Genomic DNA, 15,155 nt, shown 5'->3' with positions numbered 1-15,155 from the left:
GCAGGCCTTTGTGTTTTAATAAGCCTTTTTCTCACATCCATTACTTTAGCAAGTGCGGGGGTCATCATTAGGGCACTTTTTACCATTTTAGTCATAAATTATCCAAATTTCAATTACTTGCAGAAATGGTACCGTGTATTATAGTTATTATATTAAAATCAAAGACACTAGAACCAGATTGCCTTTTAAATCCAAGCTCTGCCACTTATTGGCTATATGACTTTCATTAAGTTATTAATTTCTTTGTGCCTCATTTTGCTTATATGTAAACTGTGCATAAAATAGAACCATCCTTATAACTGTATCTAGGATCAAATGCAATACGGTAAAAGTATCTGGAAAGTAAGTGCTATGCTTGTTTTGTTGCTATTATCCTGAAACCATTTTTTGTGGGCACATTCAACACTTGAAAGGAAGTGACTATGGAGGAAAACATAAGGACTCTCCATTCTAAACAGGAATGCATTGAGTTCTAAGAACCTAGGTTGGTGCACTGAAGAAGTGAGTGGAAACTGAGAAAATAGAGTTTCAATGAAAGAAAAAAGAAAGTTGGAGGAGGGCAAAGTCAAAGTGTCAAGTGTTAAGAGGCAGCAGTTATGATAGAGAGCTGAGTAGTGCAGACAAGTGATACATTGCGCAACAGCTGTTTAAAGGTTAAGAGTAATTCTAATATACTTAGTATCTCTCACAGTTGGAGAGCAATGCAGGCAGGCCTGGGGCCATGCCAAGACACACAGACAAGTCCTTTCTGAGTCTCGGTCTACCTTTCTAGTCACAGTTTTTACTCCTACTTTCTCCTCTGCTTCTGAACATAATAAAACACTTGTAGGCCCACACTTATTCTTTGTAATGTCAAGTAAAATGTATTAAACTGTCAGTATATATCAGAAATGCTACATGCCTTCTGTTTATATCAAAGCACTTAATCAGTCAGATGCAACTTTGCAGTAAGTTTTCTCTTTCACATTTGAAAGAAAATATGTAAGCCAAAGTTTAGGGGGGTTATATAGCTTGTTCAAGTATAGTGACTGGAAACTAAAAGATAGAGGACTTAAACCTTGAGACTAATTGAATCTACACTTGATCTTATCCAAAAGACTGAGAAGCAATAGAGACTAACTGAATCTAAAACTTATGTAATATCTCCCCCAACTCTTTCAGGCTAATTGTTTGCTTCCTTCACACTGCACTCATTTAAAAAAAAATCTCTCCTCTTTCTTTCACGTACGTTTCTTCTCATACATCCCTGGCACATCTAGATTCCAAGTACCCCAAGACCAGGAACTGGCACAGTATATACTTGCAAAGACTAGAGATATTCTACATATTAGAGTGACCCACAACTTTAGTACCTATTTACTCACATATTTTATAAATTTTTCCATTATTTTCTTTTCTTCCACAAGCATAGCACTCTGCCTCCCCCTCATTAAATTTAAGTTATGACTAATCATATTACTTAAAGTGATGTCTCAAAAATCAATGAATGATTGAATGAAGATATAAATTATAATATATACTAACAGCTTTAGACTTTTGCTTACTTGGTTGATAACATGACAATTGTAATTTTAGATCAATTTTAAATGAAGATCCTACATGAACAAACACTTCTCAAAGGAAGTCGTACAAGAAGTCAACAAACACATGAAAAAACGCTCAGCCTCACTAATCATAAGAGAAATGCAAATCAAAACTACAGTGTGATACCACCTCACACTGGTAAGGATGGCTATCATGAAAAAAGTCAAAAAACAGTAGATGCTAGTACAGCTGTGGAGAAAAGGGAATGTTTCTACACTGTTGGTAGGAAAAAGTTAGCTTGGTCTTTATGGAAAGCAGTGTGGAAATTTCTCAATAACTAAAAATTAAACTTCAAAACAATCCAGCAATCCCTCTTCTGGGAATACAACCAGAGAGACATAAATTACTCTATGAAAAAAGACACCTGAATGTGTTTATTGCGGCACTATTCACAATAGCAAAAACATAGAGTCTGTCATCAAAAGTGAACTGGATTTTTTAAAAATGTGATACACACACACACACACACATATATGTATATATATCACATTTTTAAATATACCTATATATATGTACATATATATACCTGTATATATATATATATATATATATATATATATATATATATATATATATCTGTATATATATGATAGAATATTATGCAGCCATTAAGAAGAACAAAGTCATGGCCTTCACAGCAATGTGGATGCAGCTGCATATCATTATACTAAGTGAACTATCACAGTACTAAAGAACTGGATACCACATGTTGACATGTTGTCACTTATTAGTGGGCCCTGATCACTGGTCACATGAGCACAACGGTGGGATTGGCAGATGCTGAACATTGCTAGAGAAAGTAGGGAAGGAGGAGAGAGAGGGGCACATGGCAGTACACTGGGTACCTGGTCCTCTATCATGTGAGGAGAGAGCAAGCTAGAAGCTCAAACTTCACCTGGATGCAACTTACTCATGTAGTAAATCCTCACTTGGTTCCCACAACTAACTCATTATATGAGACAAATAGAACTCTTGGAAATTTTTGAATGAATTATAGGGTGTTTTTAAAGATATTTAGCCGCCGGACTAGAGATATTCTACATATTAGAGTGACTCACAACTTAATACCTATTTACTCATGTATTTTTATAAATTTTTCCATTATTTTCTTTCCCTCCCCAAGCAACACATCTATTTGTGATTTATTTGTCTGAGGTAAAGTCAACCTTGTCTCCAAGCAAAAATTTGATTACACCTTCCCGAATCTGCTTGGTCTTGACTCCATAAACAATTGGATTCAAAGTAGGAGGCAATAGAAGATAAATGTTGGCCACAATGATGTGTATGTGGTGGGGAATATTGTGTCTTCCAAAACGGTGGGTGAAAAAAGTAAAAAAAGCAGGAACATAGGTGATCACAATGGCACAGATATGAGATGTACAGGTGCCAAAGGCTTTGTGACGAGCTTCTGTTGTCGACAAACTCACAACAGCCCGTAGGATCATAGTGTAAGACACAGAGATACAGCAGATGTCAAACACACCAATCAGGAGAGCAGCCATCAGACCATAAACAGCATTGACTTTGAAACTTCCACAGGATACCTTGGCCACAGACATGTGGTCACAGTAGGTGTGGGGGATGATGTTTCCCCGGCAATAAGGCAGGTGCTTGGTGAGGAAAGAGAATGGGAAGATGAGCATCACACTCCTCAAGAAGGTGGCAAGACCGACCTTGGCGATGACAGAGTTGGTGAGGATGGTAGCATAGCGTAAGGGGTAGCAGATGGCCACATAGCGGTCCAAGGCCATAAGCATGAGCACCCCCGACTCCATCCCAGTCAACATATGGACAAAAAACATCTGGGCCAGGCAGGCATTAAAGTCGATCTCCTTGAGGTTGAACCAGAATATGCACAGCATATTAGGAACGGTGGTGGTGCATAAGATGACGTCAGTGAAGGAGATCAGGGCCAGGAAGTAGTACATGGGCTGGTGAAGGGCCTCCTCATGGCTGACGAGGTAGATGAGCCCACAGTTTCCCACGACAGCAACAATATACAAGAAGCAGAATGGCAGGGAAATCCAGATGTGTGCAGCTTCCAGGCCAGGAACACCATTCAAGATAAAGAATCCTGGGGTCAGGCTGGAGCTGTTGGTCCCAGACATGATTGCTGACAGGAGGAGGACATTTTATACTTTTTAGCAGTGACAGTTTCCTAAACCAGAAATTAAATCAAAACTGAATAGAAGGCTTGGAAATTCAAGGCATAAAAAATAGTTACTTCTATAAGACCTTTCAAATAGGAGTGGTGATTAAATTCCATTGGAGTCACACTGTCTAACTTCACATTCTGCTTCTGATTGTTATCTAATATATGATATCATCAGGTTGTTTAACCACTTTATATCTCAGTTTTCTCAGTCTAAAATCAGAAATTTCACCAAGCTCAGAAAGCTATCAAAACAATTTAATAAGATAATTCATATGATGTGCTATAACGGTACATAATATATAGTGAATACTCAAATATTAGCAGTGAACACTACTGCTATTATTATTATTATTTACTTTTTCAATATAAACTATTCAGTGGGAACAATCAATATACATCAATTCAGCCCTGTACTAACTCAAGTGCCACTGTGCACTTTATGGTGGGGAAAAAAACCTGATGTTTAAAAAAATGCCACCATATTTGGAGATTGCAAACTTTTTTTAAAAAATCAGTGCTAGTTACTATGGCCTCCAAGAGATTAAAATATGTTTTTATGTTTTAGATGGAAGAAATATATAAATGGCTTTTTTGGTGATTTTAATATCTTTTATTTAACCATATCAACTGGAGTCCAAAGACAGTCATATTATTTTTGCCAACATTATCTTAATTTATTAATGTCTAGACTACCAGAAATGCCTTTAGCAAGCACTTCTCTCGAGCTGTACCTGTTCATTTTTATATTTCTCGCCTTCACTTAACTGCATCAATTTGAGTTAAGAGACTTTTCAGGATACAGAATAAGGATTATACAGGATAAGTCATTAGAAGACTGATAAAAGAAATGAGGAGATAATCACACCACAGATTTTTTAATTAAAAAATTGCCTTATATCCATTTGTCACAAATTTAAACAACCTCTCTCTGTCCTTCTTCTCCAACGTGTTTACATTCCAATAGTCAACTTGTGAACTATCTTTTTATCTTATTTAAAAGTGAAATATGCTGAAATGTGAGCTACAGTGGTCTCATTGTGTCCCTAAGTTGTAGAAGATGGGAGTGATTGTGCTTACATTGCTAGTAGTTAATGAAAATATATTTATGGAGTTTTCAATTTGATTGCCTTAGAGATGCTTTAGAGAATTGGCACTGCCAAAAATGTCAATCAATTCCAGTGAGATGGAGACTCACAAAGCCTGTAAGATTAATTATACATTAACAAAATGTCTCTTAAATCTATACTAAAATCCAGGGAAATATAATTTAATTAAATCCCTGAAAGGCTCCTGATAACTTTAGATAACTAGGCAAGTAGCCATTGGAACTTTTGCAAAGAGAACTGATCTGTGTTGAATGATGTCTTGGATATCTCTGCTCATTTTAAGGTAGTCAGAGGGTACCAGAGGTGCAACATTGGAAGAAAAAAAACAAGAATATTAGGATATCAGGAGAAGTAGGAACTTCTAGCTCCACACAAGTGTCTTGTAAACTAAAACTTATTCCCATCACAGAAAACTCTCATATGCTTCCAAGTACCAACACCATATAGCTAAATAATATATATATGTATATCATAATAATCCACACTTATTAAATCATGAACTGGCAAACACAGAACTCAGAGCCAGTTCTTTTTTTCCTTCCTCAAGGAAAAAAAAAATCCCTTTCAGATGCTTCTTGAGAATGCACGTGAATTCTGCTGTCAGTGAGCTATGTGTAAAACTAGACTATATATGTATGTTTTTTTTAATGACTAATAACTCTGAAAATATAATGAGAAGAGAGTTTTATTGCATACTAATTGTAGACACTTGGCTATTCAGACTTTTATCGGTTAAATTTTGTTCTCTCTCTTTTTTTTTTTTTTTTTGAGTTGGAGTCTCACTTGGTCACCCAGACTGGAGTGCAGTGGCCACTTCCGGCCACCGCAGCCTCAACCTGCTGGGCTCCGGCGATCCTTCCGCCTCAGCCTTCCAAGTAGCCGGAATTACAGGCATGCGCTACCACGCCTGGCTGATTTTTTTTTTTTTTTTGATTGATTGTAGAGATGAGGTCGTGCTGCCCAGGCGGGTCTCGAACCCGCGGTCTCAACGCTAACTAGCTAAATTGACTTCAGTAAGTCCTAAACATTTCTTTGCACAAGTTATATAACTTTTAAAGGAGAATTATGGTACTATGCATACACCACAGAGATGTTAAAATGGTAATTTTCCACTTGGTGCCTGGCATTAGTAAGTAAACAATGACTTTTATCTATTATAACAATTGTTAGATTCTGTGCTAAAACATACTTTAGCATACATTTGTTGATTGTGGTTCACTTGCCCTATGCCATGCTAGTTTCTAGGGATGCATTAGTGAATCAAAGAGACAAAATTATCTCCACTCATGGGGCTAATATTTCAATGAAGTTTCATTCTCATATTCAAACATGAATATATGTTATTATCTTAATTGTATTTATGAATAAATTGAGGTTTAGGGTGACTCAATAAAATGCGTAAGGTCACAAACTTTGAAACTGATAGAGCTAAAATCCAAATTTATTTATGTATTTTTACTTCAAAGTCATTTTTTACTTCAAATCAATCAACATTTTTTGTTCTAACTTACTAACTTTAATCCTGACAAGTAGTTCCATAAACTGAGCATGACTAGTTTAAACAAGACATGATGACATAAGAAGATAATTTTCAAGTGGGAAAAAAATTAAACTTATTTTTAATTGTACCTTAAGGAAGAAATAGAACAGATAGGTAAATTTATAAAAAGTCAATCTTTAGCTAAGAGTTATCTCTACAAAGAGAGAACATTTCTATGAGGTTGCTGGGATCTTATGTCTGGAGTTGTTCACATAGATATTTATGGTACCTGCTAGAAGATTTTCATGAAATCATTTCTGTGGGGAAGCTTCTTCCAGGATTTCCTCCCAACACCTTCTAGGAATCAAGTCTAGACTTGGGCTACTTTCCATTTATTCACAAAGACCATTCCAGTAGAAGTAATTATGTTTATAATTATCCATTTATTAAGGTAAAAAATGTTTTCTCTCATTGGAATTCACTATTGACTGGACTTTATCTCCAGTGAACTATGAGGTAGCTTTAAATTCATTTCACAATTAAAGAAATCCTGTTTTCCTTTTTAGTCCCCAAATAAACAATCATCTATTCTGGTTGGAATCAAAAAGAAATACTGAACTTCTCATCAACCACATCTAAAACACTTATATTTCTTGTACTAAAAAACTTTGCAATTTAGGAAAATAATGAGCTTTTGAAAAGTTCCCAAACTCACCTCAGACTTAGCAAAGACCAAACTAGTATGCATGACTGAGGGTCCTGAGCCTCAAGAGTTCTATAATAATCAGATTCTGCCTCTACATAGCATCTCTGTGGCATTCTCTTGAGTCTAGCATCTACATTGGATTGGGTATCCACAGTTGGATGTCTCAGAGGGCTCTGGTTAGAAGGAAAAAAAATCCTTTGTGACTTTTGAGATTATTCCATATTTATCAGCTCTTAAGCAGAGGTAAAATTATAAAAATAAATAGTATCCAAAAAGTTAAATAGTTTTTCTCAGGTATGACTTAGAATTCTGATAGTCACAAGAATGATCTGTTTTTCATCTATGTTGATCAAAATATCAATTTCACCATCTTTTCACACACATATACATACACACATACATACATACACACACACATCTCCAAACACATATATAATTTTATATTTACTGGGGGTGTCAAAAATGTATATACATTTTAAGAGATGTTAATTACGTATTACTTTTAGCTCGCTGTAATCAAAAGTGTCTGGAGCTGGTGGTAACCACTTTGAGTACTTCTTGTAATTGCAGAAGTCAAACTTGTATTCATCTTTTGTTATCAGTATATATTGTATATTGCAATTTTAATACAGTTTTTTTCTTTCTTAAAATGTGTAACCTTTTTGGCACCCTCTGTATATGCATTTATATACATAACTTTATATATTTGCATATACATTTTTTTTTTTTACAAATAGAGGAAGAGGCAGGAGAGAGAAAGCCACAGAGACAGAGAGGCAGATAATCCTAGATATCACACAAGATATCTGTACAATGTCTAGTTTGTGGCTCGTCCTAAGTTTATTAGATAAATTAATGGATATATAAACACACACGTGTGTACACACATTTACATGTTCATTTGCTTTGGAAGGAGATTGTGGCAAAACAGTTTTACATATATTTTATTATCTAAATTTTCCTTTTTACATTTTACTTTCAAGAAGATTAACCATAAAAAGGATTGGAAAAAAAATTAAAATAATATTTTATCATTTCAAATGGTGAAAGTATGAGAATTTCCACTTAAGTTGTCATTGAAAGTGCACCATAAACTCCCTTAAAACTGTGACTTTAATATGTTAACAGGGTAAATGTAGAATGGTACAGCTATTTGGCAGAACAGTTCAGCAGTCTTGTTAAGTTTTAGTACACTGGCTCTATTACGTAGAAAATCCCTTTTTAGTTTTTTTCAAGTTAACAAATGATTTTACTTTATATTTTTCTTTTTATTTTTTATTTGAGGGTACTTGAGCTGGTTTGTCTCATGGGTATATTACTGCTAGTGGAGTCTGAGCTTCTATTGGACCTGTCACCTAAAGGGGAGTGGTATCCAATAGACAGTTTTTCAATTTTTGCCTTCCTCCCTTCCTGAGCAGTCCCCTGTGTCTATTATTCTCATCTTTATGTCCACACGTACCCAGTGTTTAGTTCTCACTTATAAATGAACATGTGGTATTCAGTTTTCTGTTTCTGTGTCAATTCACTTAGGATCATGGCCTCCAACTACATCCTGTTACTGCAAAGGGCATGATTTCATTCTTTTTTATGGCTGCATAGTATTTCGTGGTGTAAATGTACCACGATTTCTTTAGCCAATCTGCTGCTATGGGCACCTGCATTACTTCCAAGCTTTGCCACTGTGAATAGTGCTGAGGTAAACATGAGTACAGGTGTCTCTTTTGGCAGAATGATCTATGTTCCTTTGGGTATATACCAATATTGGGATTGCGGGCTCATCTGGAAGTTCATTTGTAATTATTTGAGAAATCCTCAAACTACTTTCCACAGGGGCTCAACTAGTTTACATTCCCCCAACACTGTCTGAGTGTTCTTGTTTTCCACAACTTCCCCAACATCAGCTGCTTTTTTACTTATTAAAAATGGCCATTCTGACTGGTATGAGATGATAGCGCATTGTGGCTTTTATTTGCATTTCTCTGATAATTAGTGATGTTGAGCATTTTTTCATATGTTTGTTAGCTGCTTATATATCCTCTTTTGAGAAGATCTGTACATGTTCTTTGCTCACTTTTTAATGAGGGTATTTGTTTTTTGTTTTTCTTGTCAATGCATTTAAGTTCCTTATAGATTCTGGATATTAGCCCTTTGTGCATAGTTTGCAAATGTTTTCTCCCATTCTGGAGGTTGTTTATTCTGCTGATAGTCAATTTTGCTGTGCAGAAACTCTTTAGTTTAATTAGGTCCTACTTGTCAATTTTTGTTTTTGTTGCATTTGCTTTTAGGGACTTGGTCATACATTCATTGCCTAGGCCAATGTCCAGAAGAGTGTTTCTTTGATTTTCTTCCAAGATTTTTATAGTTGAGGTTTTACATTTAAGTCTTTAAACTACCTTTAATTTTTTTATGTGGTCAGAGAAAGGAATCCAGCTTCACTCTTCTGCACATTGTTAGCCTGGTTTTTCAGCACCATTTATTGCTTGGGGTGTCCTTTCCCCAATGCTTATTTTTGTTGACTTTGTTGAGGATCAATTGGTTGTAGGTCAGTGGCTTTACTTTTGGCTTCTCTCTGTTCTGTTCCATTGATCTATGTGCCTATTTTTGTGCCATTGCAATGCTGTTTTGGTTAGTCTAGCCTTGTAGAAAAGTTCGAAGTCCAGTAATGTGATGCCTCTGGATTTGTTCTTTTAGTTTAGGATTGTTTTGGCTATTCGGGCCTTTTTCTGGTTCCATATAAATCTTAGGATTTTTTTTCTAAATCTGTGAAAGATTAGACTGGCAGTTTGTTAGGAGACACATTGAATATGTAGATTGCGTTGGGCAGTATGGACACTTTCCAAATCTCTATTCTTCCAATCCATGATCATGGAATGTTCTTCCATTTGTTTGTGTCATCTTTGAATTAGTTCAGCAGTGTTTTATAGTTCTCATAAAGATCTTTCATGCCCGTGGTTAGCTGCATTCCCTGTGTGTATGTGTGTGTGTGTGTGTGTGTGTGTGTGTGTTTATTGTCAATGGAATTTGCATTCCTGATTTGATTCTCAACCTGAACATTGTTGGTGTATAGAAATGCTAATAATTTTTGTAGGCTGATTTTGTAGCCTGAGACTTTACCAAAGTTGTTCATGAGGTCTAGGAGTATTTTGGTGGAATCTTTTGGCTTTCTATATGATATAGAATCATATCATCTGTGAGGAGAGATCATTTGACTTCCTCTTTTCCCTTTTATTTCTTTCCCTTTCCTGATTGCTCTAGTTAGGACTTTTAGTACTATGCTAAATAAGAGTGTCTTTCTTCTGTTTTTAATGCATAAAAATTAAAATGTTTATCCACAAAAAGACATAAAAATGTTTATATAACTCAGGTATTAATAAATAGACCAAGAATGTGTGGTATATTCATACAGTGGTATTTAGTTGGAAAAAAATAAAAACTATAAATATAATAACATAGATAAATCTCAAAGAATGTTATACTTAGCAAAAAAATCCAGACACAAAATTATATTGTATTTACATGCAGTCCAAAACCAGGCAAAACTAATGTTAAGTTAATGGAAATTTTAAAATGACATCTTCTGGTGAGGGATAATGACTCACAGGAACAACACAGAAATTTTTGTGAGAATAATCATGTTCTTTTTTCTGTTTTATATAACATTATATCGATGCATGCTACCACCAAAACTGATCAAATCGAATGCTTAAGCTGCACTTTATTGTGTATACTTCAATAGTAAAAAAAAAAAATCTAAATAAAGGATCAAATAAATAGTTATTTGCATTGTACAATAAGCATTATAATTAATGAACTATTAAAGGCATTCCTTCTGAGATTAGACCAAACCTAGGATTCCAATATAATTATTTGTATTCAACATTGTGCTGAAGTTCCAGCTAGTGAAACAAAGCAAAAACTGGCAATGTTTGAATATAAGCAATTAAAACTATTTTTTCAGGTTGTGCATATGGAATAGCTAAGTGAATCTATAGATTAATTATTATTAATAGTATTCATTCATTAACTTAAGTATATCACTAGAAACATAATCAGTGAATAAAAATAAATCTTATCAGCAATCTATTAGAACATCAGAAAATGAACATTTAAAACTAATACCTTTTGCAATAGTTTCAAATAACTAGAATTTAATTAACTCACAATTTGAAAATCTTCACTGAAACCTATAAAGAAAGCTATGTTCAGGTATTGGAAGACCAATATGGTACTGTGGTAGTTTACTCTCAAAGTGATTTATAAATTTAATAAAATGTCAAATTCTAGAAATTACTTTTTAAAGTGTGAAGTTGATACTACAATTTATTTTGAAAAGTGGCAGAACATCAATAGCTTACACAATATTTTTAGAGCAACAAAAAGTAAACCATGGCCGAAGAGCATCCAATTGTAGAAGAACACCACAATTTAGCCATTCTTGCATTGGTAAATATGTTTTTGTCATTTGGTTTTTTTTTTTTTTTTGTGGCAACTTTGGTACTGTGTTTTTGAAATGGAAGAGCAAAACTTGATTCCTTTACTAAATATCAAAGTATGTTATAATATTACAACAACAAGGATAGTAAAACTTTGGAATAAAATATACTCAATGAGCAAAAAGGAGTGTCCAGAAGCAAACTCATGCATATACATCCAACATATGCAAAAGTGACACTGCCAAGTGGTGACAGGCCAGGATTATAATAAATGATGTTGGGTCAACTGGATATACATGTGAGAAAAATCAATTTTTATTCTTAAATTCTAACATATGCAATAATTACAATAAAATGTATTATAGATTTCAGTTAGAAAGATAAGGCATCAGGAGCAGAAAACCAAACACTCCATGTTCTCACTTATAAGTAGAAGTTAAACTAAGATCTGCAAAGACCTAGAGATTGGTATAATGGACACTGGAGACACAGAAAGGGGAAGTAGGAAGGAGTAAAGGGACGAAAATCACCTATTGGGTGCAGCATGCTTAGGTGACGGTGGTGGAACACTTAAAGCCCGGACCAGAACTATTTGTACCCCCTAAAGCTATTGAAATAAAGAAAGCAAATTAAAAGTAAAAAGGCAAAAAACAAATGATAAAACAATATTTTAGAGGATAACATATTTGAGTATATTCAAGGTTTTAGAATCAGAAAGCTTAAAGAACAAAATCATGAATTTCGCTGCAACCTGGATGGAACTAGAGTCTATAATACTGAGTGACCTCTCACAAAAACAAAAATCCGAATATCACATGTTCTCACTCATATAATGGACCTTGAATATCCAATGCAATACTATGAGAAAATGACGGATGGTACTGGGAAACTATGGGAGGGAGGGGGATGGGATTAACAGTAGCAAATATCTGTCGGGGGATGGGAAAACACTTCTTATCTACAGGGTGCCTGAATGAAACGTTATTGTACACCTAACCCTTAACTGTACCCCACAAAACCATAATAAAAAATACTGATTAATGGAAAAAAAAAAAAAACAGAACAAAAAAATAAAATAAAAAATAAAATAATGCAAAAGCTTTTCTCTTTTTTTTGTTTTTACATTAACAATGTGGTATGAGTATTTACAAAATACCTTGGAAAACTGAAGATATACATACCAGTTTCCTAATAATTCTTCTGGCTTTAGGGGAATACTTTTTAAAGTCACCAATGATATTATATAATATTATATTATGAATGTTCATAATAGCAGGGCTTTTCTTGTACTATTAAGATTAGCAGCAATAAAAGTAAGGAATAATAAAATTAATAAAATATAATATTTTAAGATAATAAAAATGGATGCCACTGATTGGAAGAAAATGTATACCAACATATGTACCTGATAAGGAGGGTCTTATCCATAATATATGAGGTAATTGTATACATCAAAGCAAAAGCATTTTTTTCTAGAGAAAGGGTCAAAATTATTGAGCTACCATTTAATTAAAAGAATTCAAATGACCAAGAACTTATGAAAATGTTTTGTATCTTCTGTCATCAGGAAAATCCAAATTAAAAGTATTAAGTTTACGTAATAACAATGCCAAATCAAGTATGGGGAAGTATGTGGAGTAATTGGAAATTTTATACACTTGGTGTGAGTTTAAATTGGTACAACCATCTCGGAGCATTGTTGATACTATTATCCAAAAGTGATCCTTCTGTAAGTCAGACATTTCACTCTTGCATGTTAAACCAAGAAAATACGTAAATGTGTGCTCCAAAAAACATGTTGATAGCAGCTTTATTTATAGGTGCCCACCAAAATGTCTCCTAGGATTATGAGGAATTATGATATATTAATAAATTGAAATGTTCTTAAGGATTCAAAGTGTTCAAACTGTTTCATACAACAGAGATCATTTTAAGTATAATCCTTTGCTTTTAAAAGTTCAGAACAGGCCATTGCCTTGTTAAGCACATGGCCGGACCATGTTTTCTTAAACTTTGGCCCCCCTTCCCGACCCTGGGGAAGTGAATCTCCTCTTTTTCTCTCTATTTCTAATTTAGTTTTTAAATAAACTGTATTCTCTCATCTAAAAATTAAAAAAAAGTTCAGAACAAATAACCCCATTCATCTGACATTTGGTGTTACACCGTATGAATCTGCATTACTCTTTTCTTCTCTTCCATCCCTAGCCCACTCTTTTCATCTCCTCTTCTCTTACTTTTCTTTATTATTGTTTTTCTTTTTTATTTTTAACCTGCTGCTTTCTTTTATATGTAAACTAAAATTTTCTTTTTTATCATTGCTGTAATTAAAATATTTTTAGACTATCTTTGGAATTAGTCTCTTGAAATGCTTTTCTTTGTCAAAGATGAGTTGGTTGAGAAATTGAGGTTTTGTTTCTGGAATCTCTATCCTGTTCCATTGGTCAATATGCCTGTCCTTATACCAATACCAGGCTGTTTTGATTACTGTAGACTTATAGTAAAGTTTGAAGTCTGGAAGTGTGATACCTCCCGCTTTGTTTCTTTTGCTAAGGAATGTTTTGGCTATTTGTGGTTGTTTATGTTTCCATATGAATTTCTGTATTGTTATTTCCAGGTCTGAGAAGAATGATGTTGGTAATTTAATGGGTATTGCGTTGAAACTATAGATTGCCTTTGGTAGGATGGGCATCTTAACAATGTTGATTATTCCTATCCATGAGTATGGAATATTTTCCCATTTGTTTATGTCTTGCATTTCTTTGAGGAGTGTTTTGTAGTTCTCATTGTAAAGGTATTTCACTTCTTTGGTTAAGAAGATGCCAAGGTATTTCATTTTTTGACAAAGCCCCCAACAACAACCAGTGGGAAGAAGAGAACCTATTCAGTAAATGATGCTGGGAAAACTGACTGATCACATGCAGAAGATTGAAACAGGACTCCTGCCTATCACCATACACAAAAATTAACTCTAAGTGGATCAAACACCCAAATGTAAAACCTCAGTCTATAAGAATCTTAGAAAACGCAGGAGACAACCTTATGGCAAGTGGAACTGTCAATCAATTCCTATTCAGAACCCTAAGAGCCCATACCATAAGAAATAAGATAGACAAATAAATAAGACCTCATCAAACTGACGAGCTTCTGCTAAGCAAAAGAAACCATCAAGAGAGCAGGGAGACAGCCCACTGATTGGGAAAAAATATTTGCCAACTGTATATCTGACAAAGGCCTAACATCTAGGATCTACCAGGAAGTCAAACACGCCAAAAGGAATAAAACAAACAACCCCTTAAAAAGTGAGAAAAAGACATGAATAAATACTTCTCAAAAGAAGATATATGTGCAGCCAACAGACACATGAAAAAGTGCTCAGCCTCATTCATCATCAGAGAAATTCAAATCAAGACCACACTGAGATACCACCTAACCCCTGTAAACCTGGCCATCATTAATAAAAGAAACAAAAACAGATGCTGGCAAGAATATGGAGAAAAAAGAATGCTTCTACACTGCTGGTGGGAAAGCAAACTTGTGCAGCTTTTCTGGAAGACAGTGTGGGGATTTCTGAAATAACTAGAAATTGACCTTCCATATAACTCAGCAATTCCCCTATTGGGAATATACCCGAAGGAACTCAAATCATTCTACAAAAAAGATACCTGCACACAAATGTTTGTTGCAGCTCTAT

At 34.5% G+C, this 15,155-nt stretch overlaps 1 protein-coding gene across 1 annotated transcript; it reads right to left on the bottom strand.

Annotated features, from left to right (window-relative positions):
• Positions 1 to 2,687: 2,687 nt before the first annotated feature.
• Positions 2,688 to 3,726, bottom strand: LOC103268957 (olfactory receptor 52N2). Its single transcript, XM_008066540.1, has one exon. It carries the CDS (start codon positions 3,690 to 3,692, stop codon positions 2,727 to 2,729), a length of 966 nt encoding a protein of 321 aa, XP_008064731.1. The 5' UTR covers positions 3,693 to 3,726; the 3' UTR covers positions 2,688 to 2,726.
• Positions 3,727 to 15,155: the final 11,429 nt, after the last annotated feature.

Source organism: Carlito syrichta, unplaced genomic scaffold, assembly GCF_000164805.1.
Source record: "Carlito syrichta isolate Samal-C Ts95f unplaced genomic scaffold, Tarsius_syrichta-2.0.1 Scaffold308998, whole genome shotgun sequence".
Lineage (NCBI taxonomy): Eukaryota > Metazoa > Chordata > Mammalia > Primates > Tarsiidae > Carlito > Carlito syrichta.
The sequence above is the reverse complement of the archived record's forward strand: the minus strand, read 5'-3'. Positions and strand labels throughout refer to the sequence as shown.

Bases quoted from the DNA above. Each gene is read 5' to 3' on its own strand.
- LOC103268957 (XM_008066540.1), bottom strand. From the start codon at position 3,692: ATGTCTGGGACCAACAGCTCCAGCCTGACCCCAGGATTCTTTATCTTG.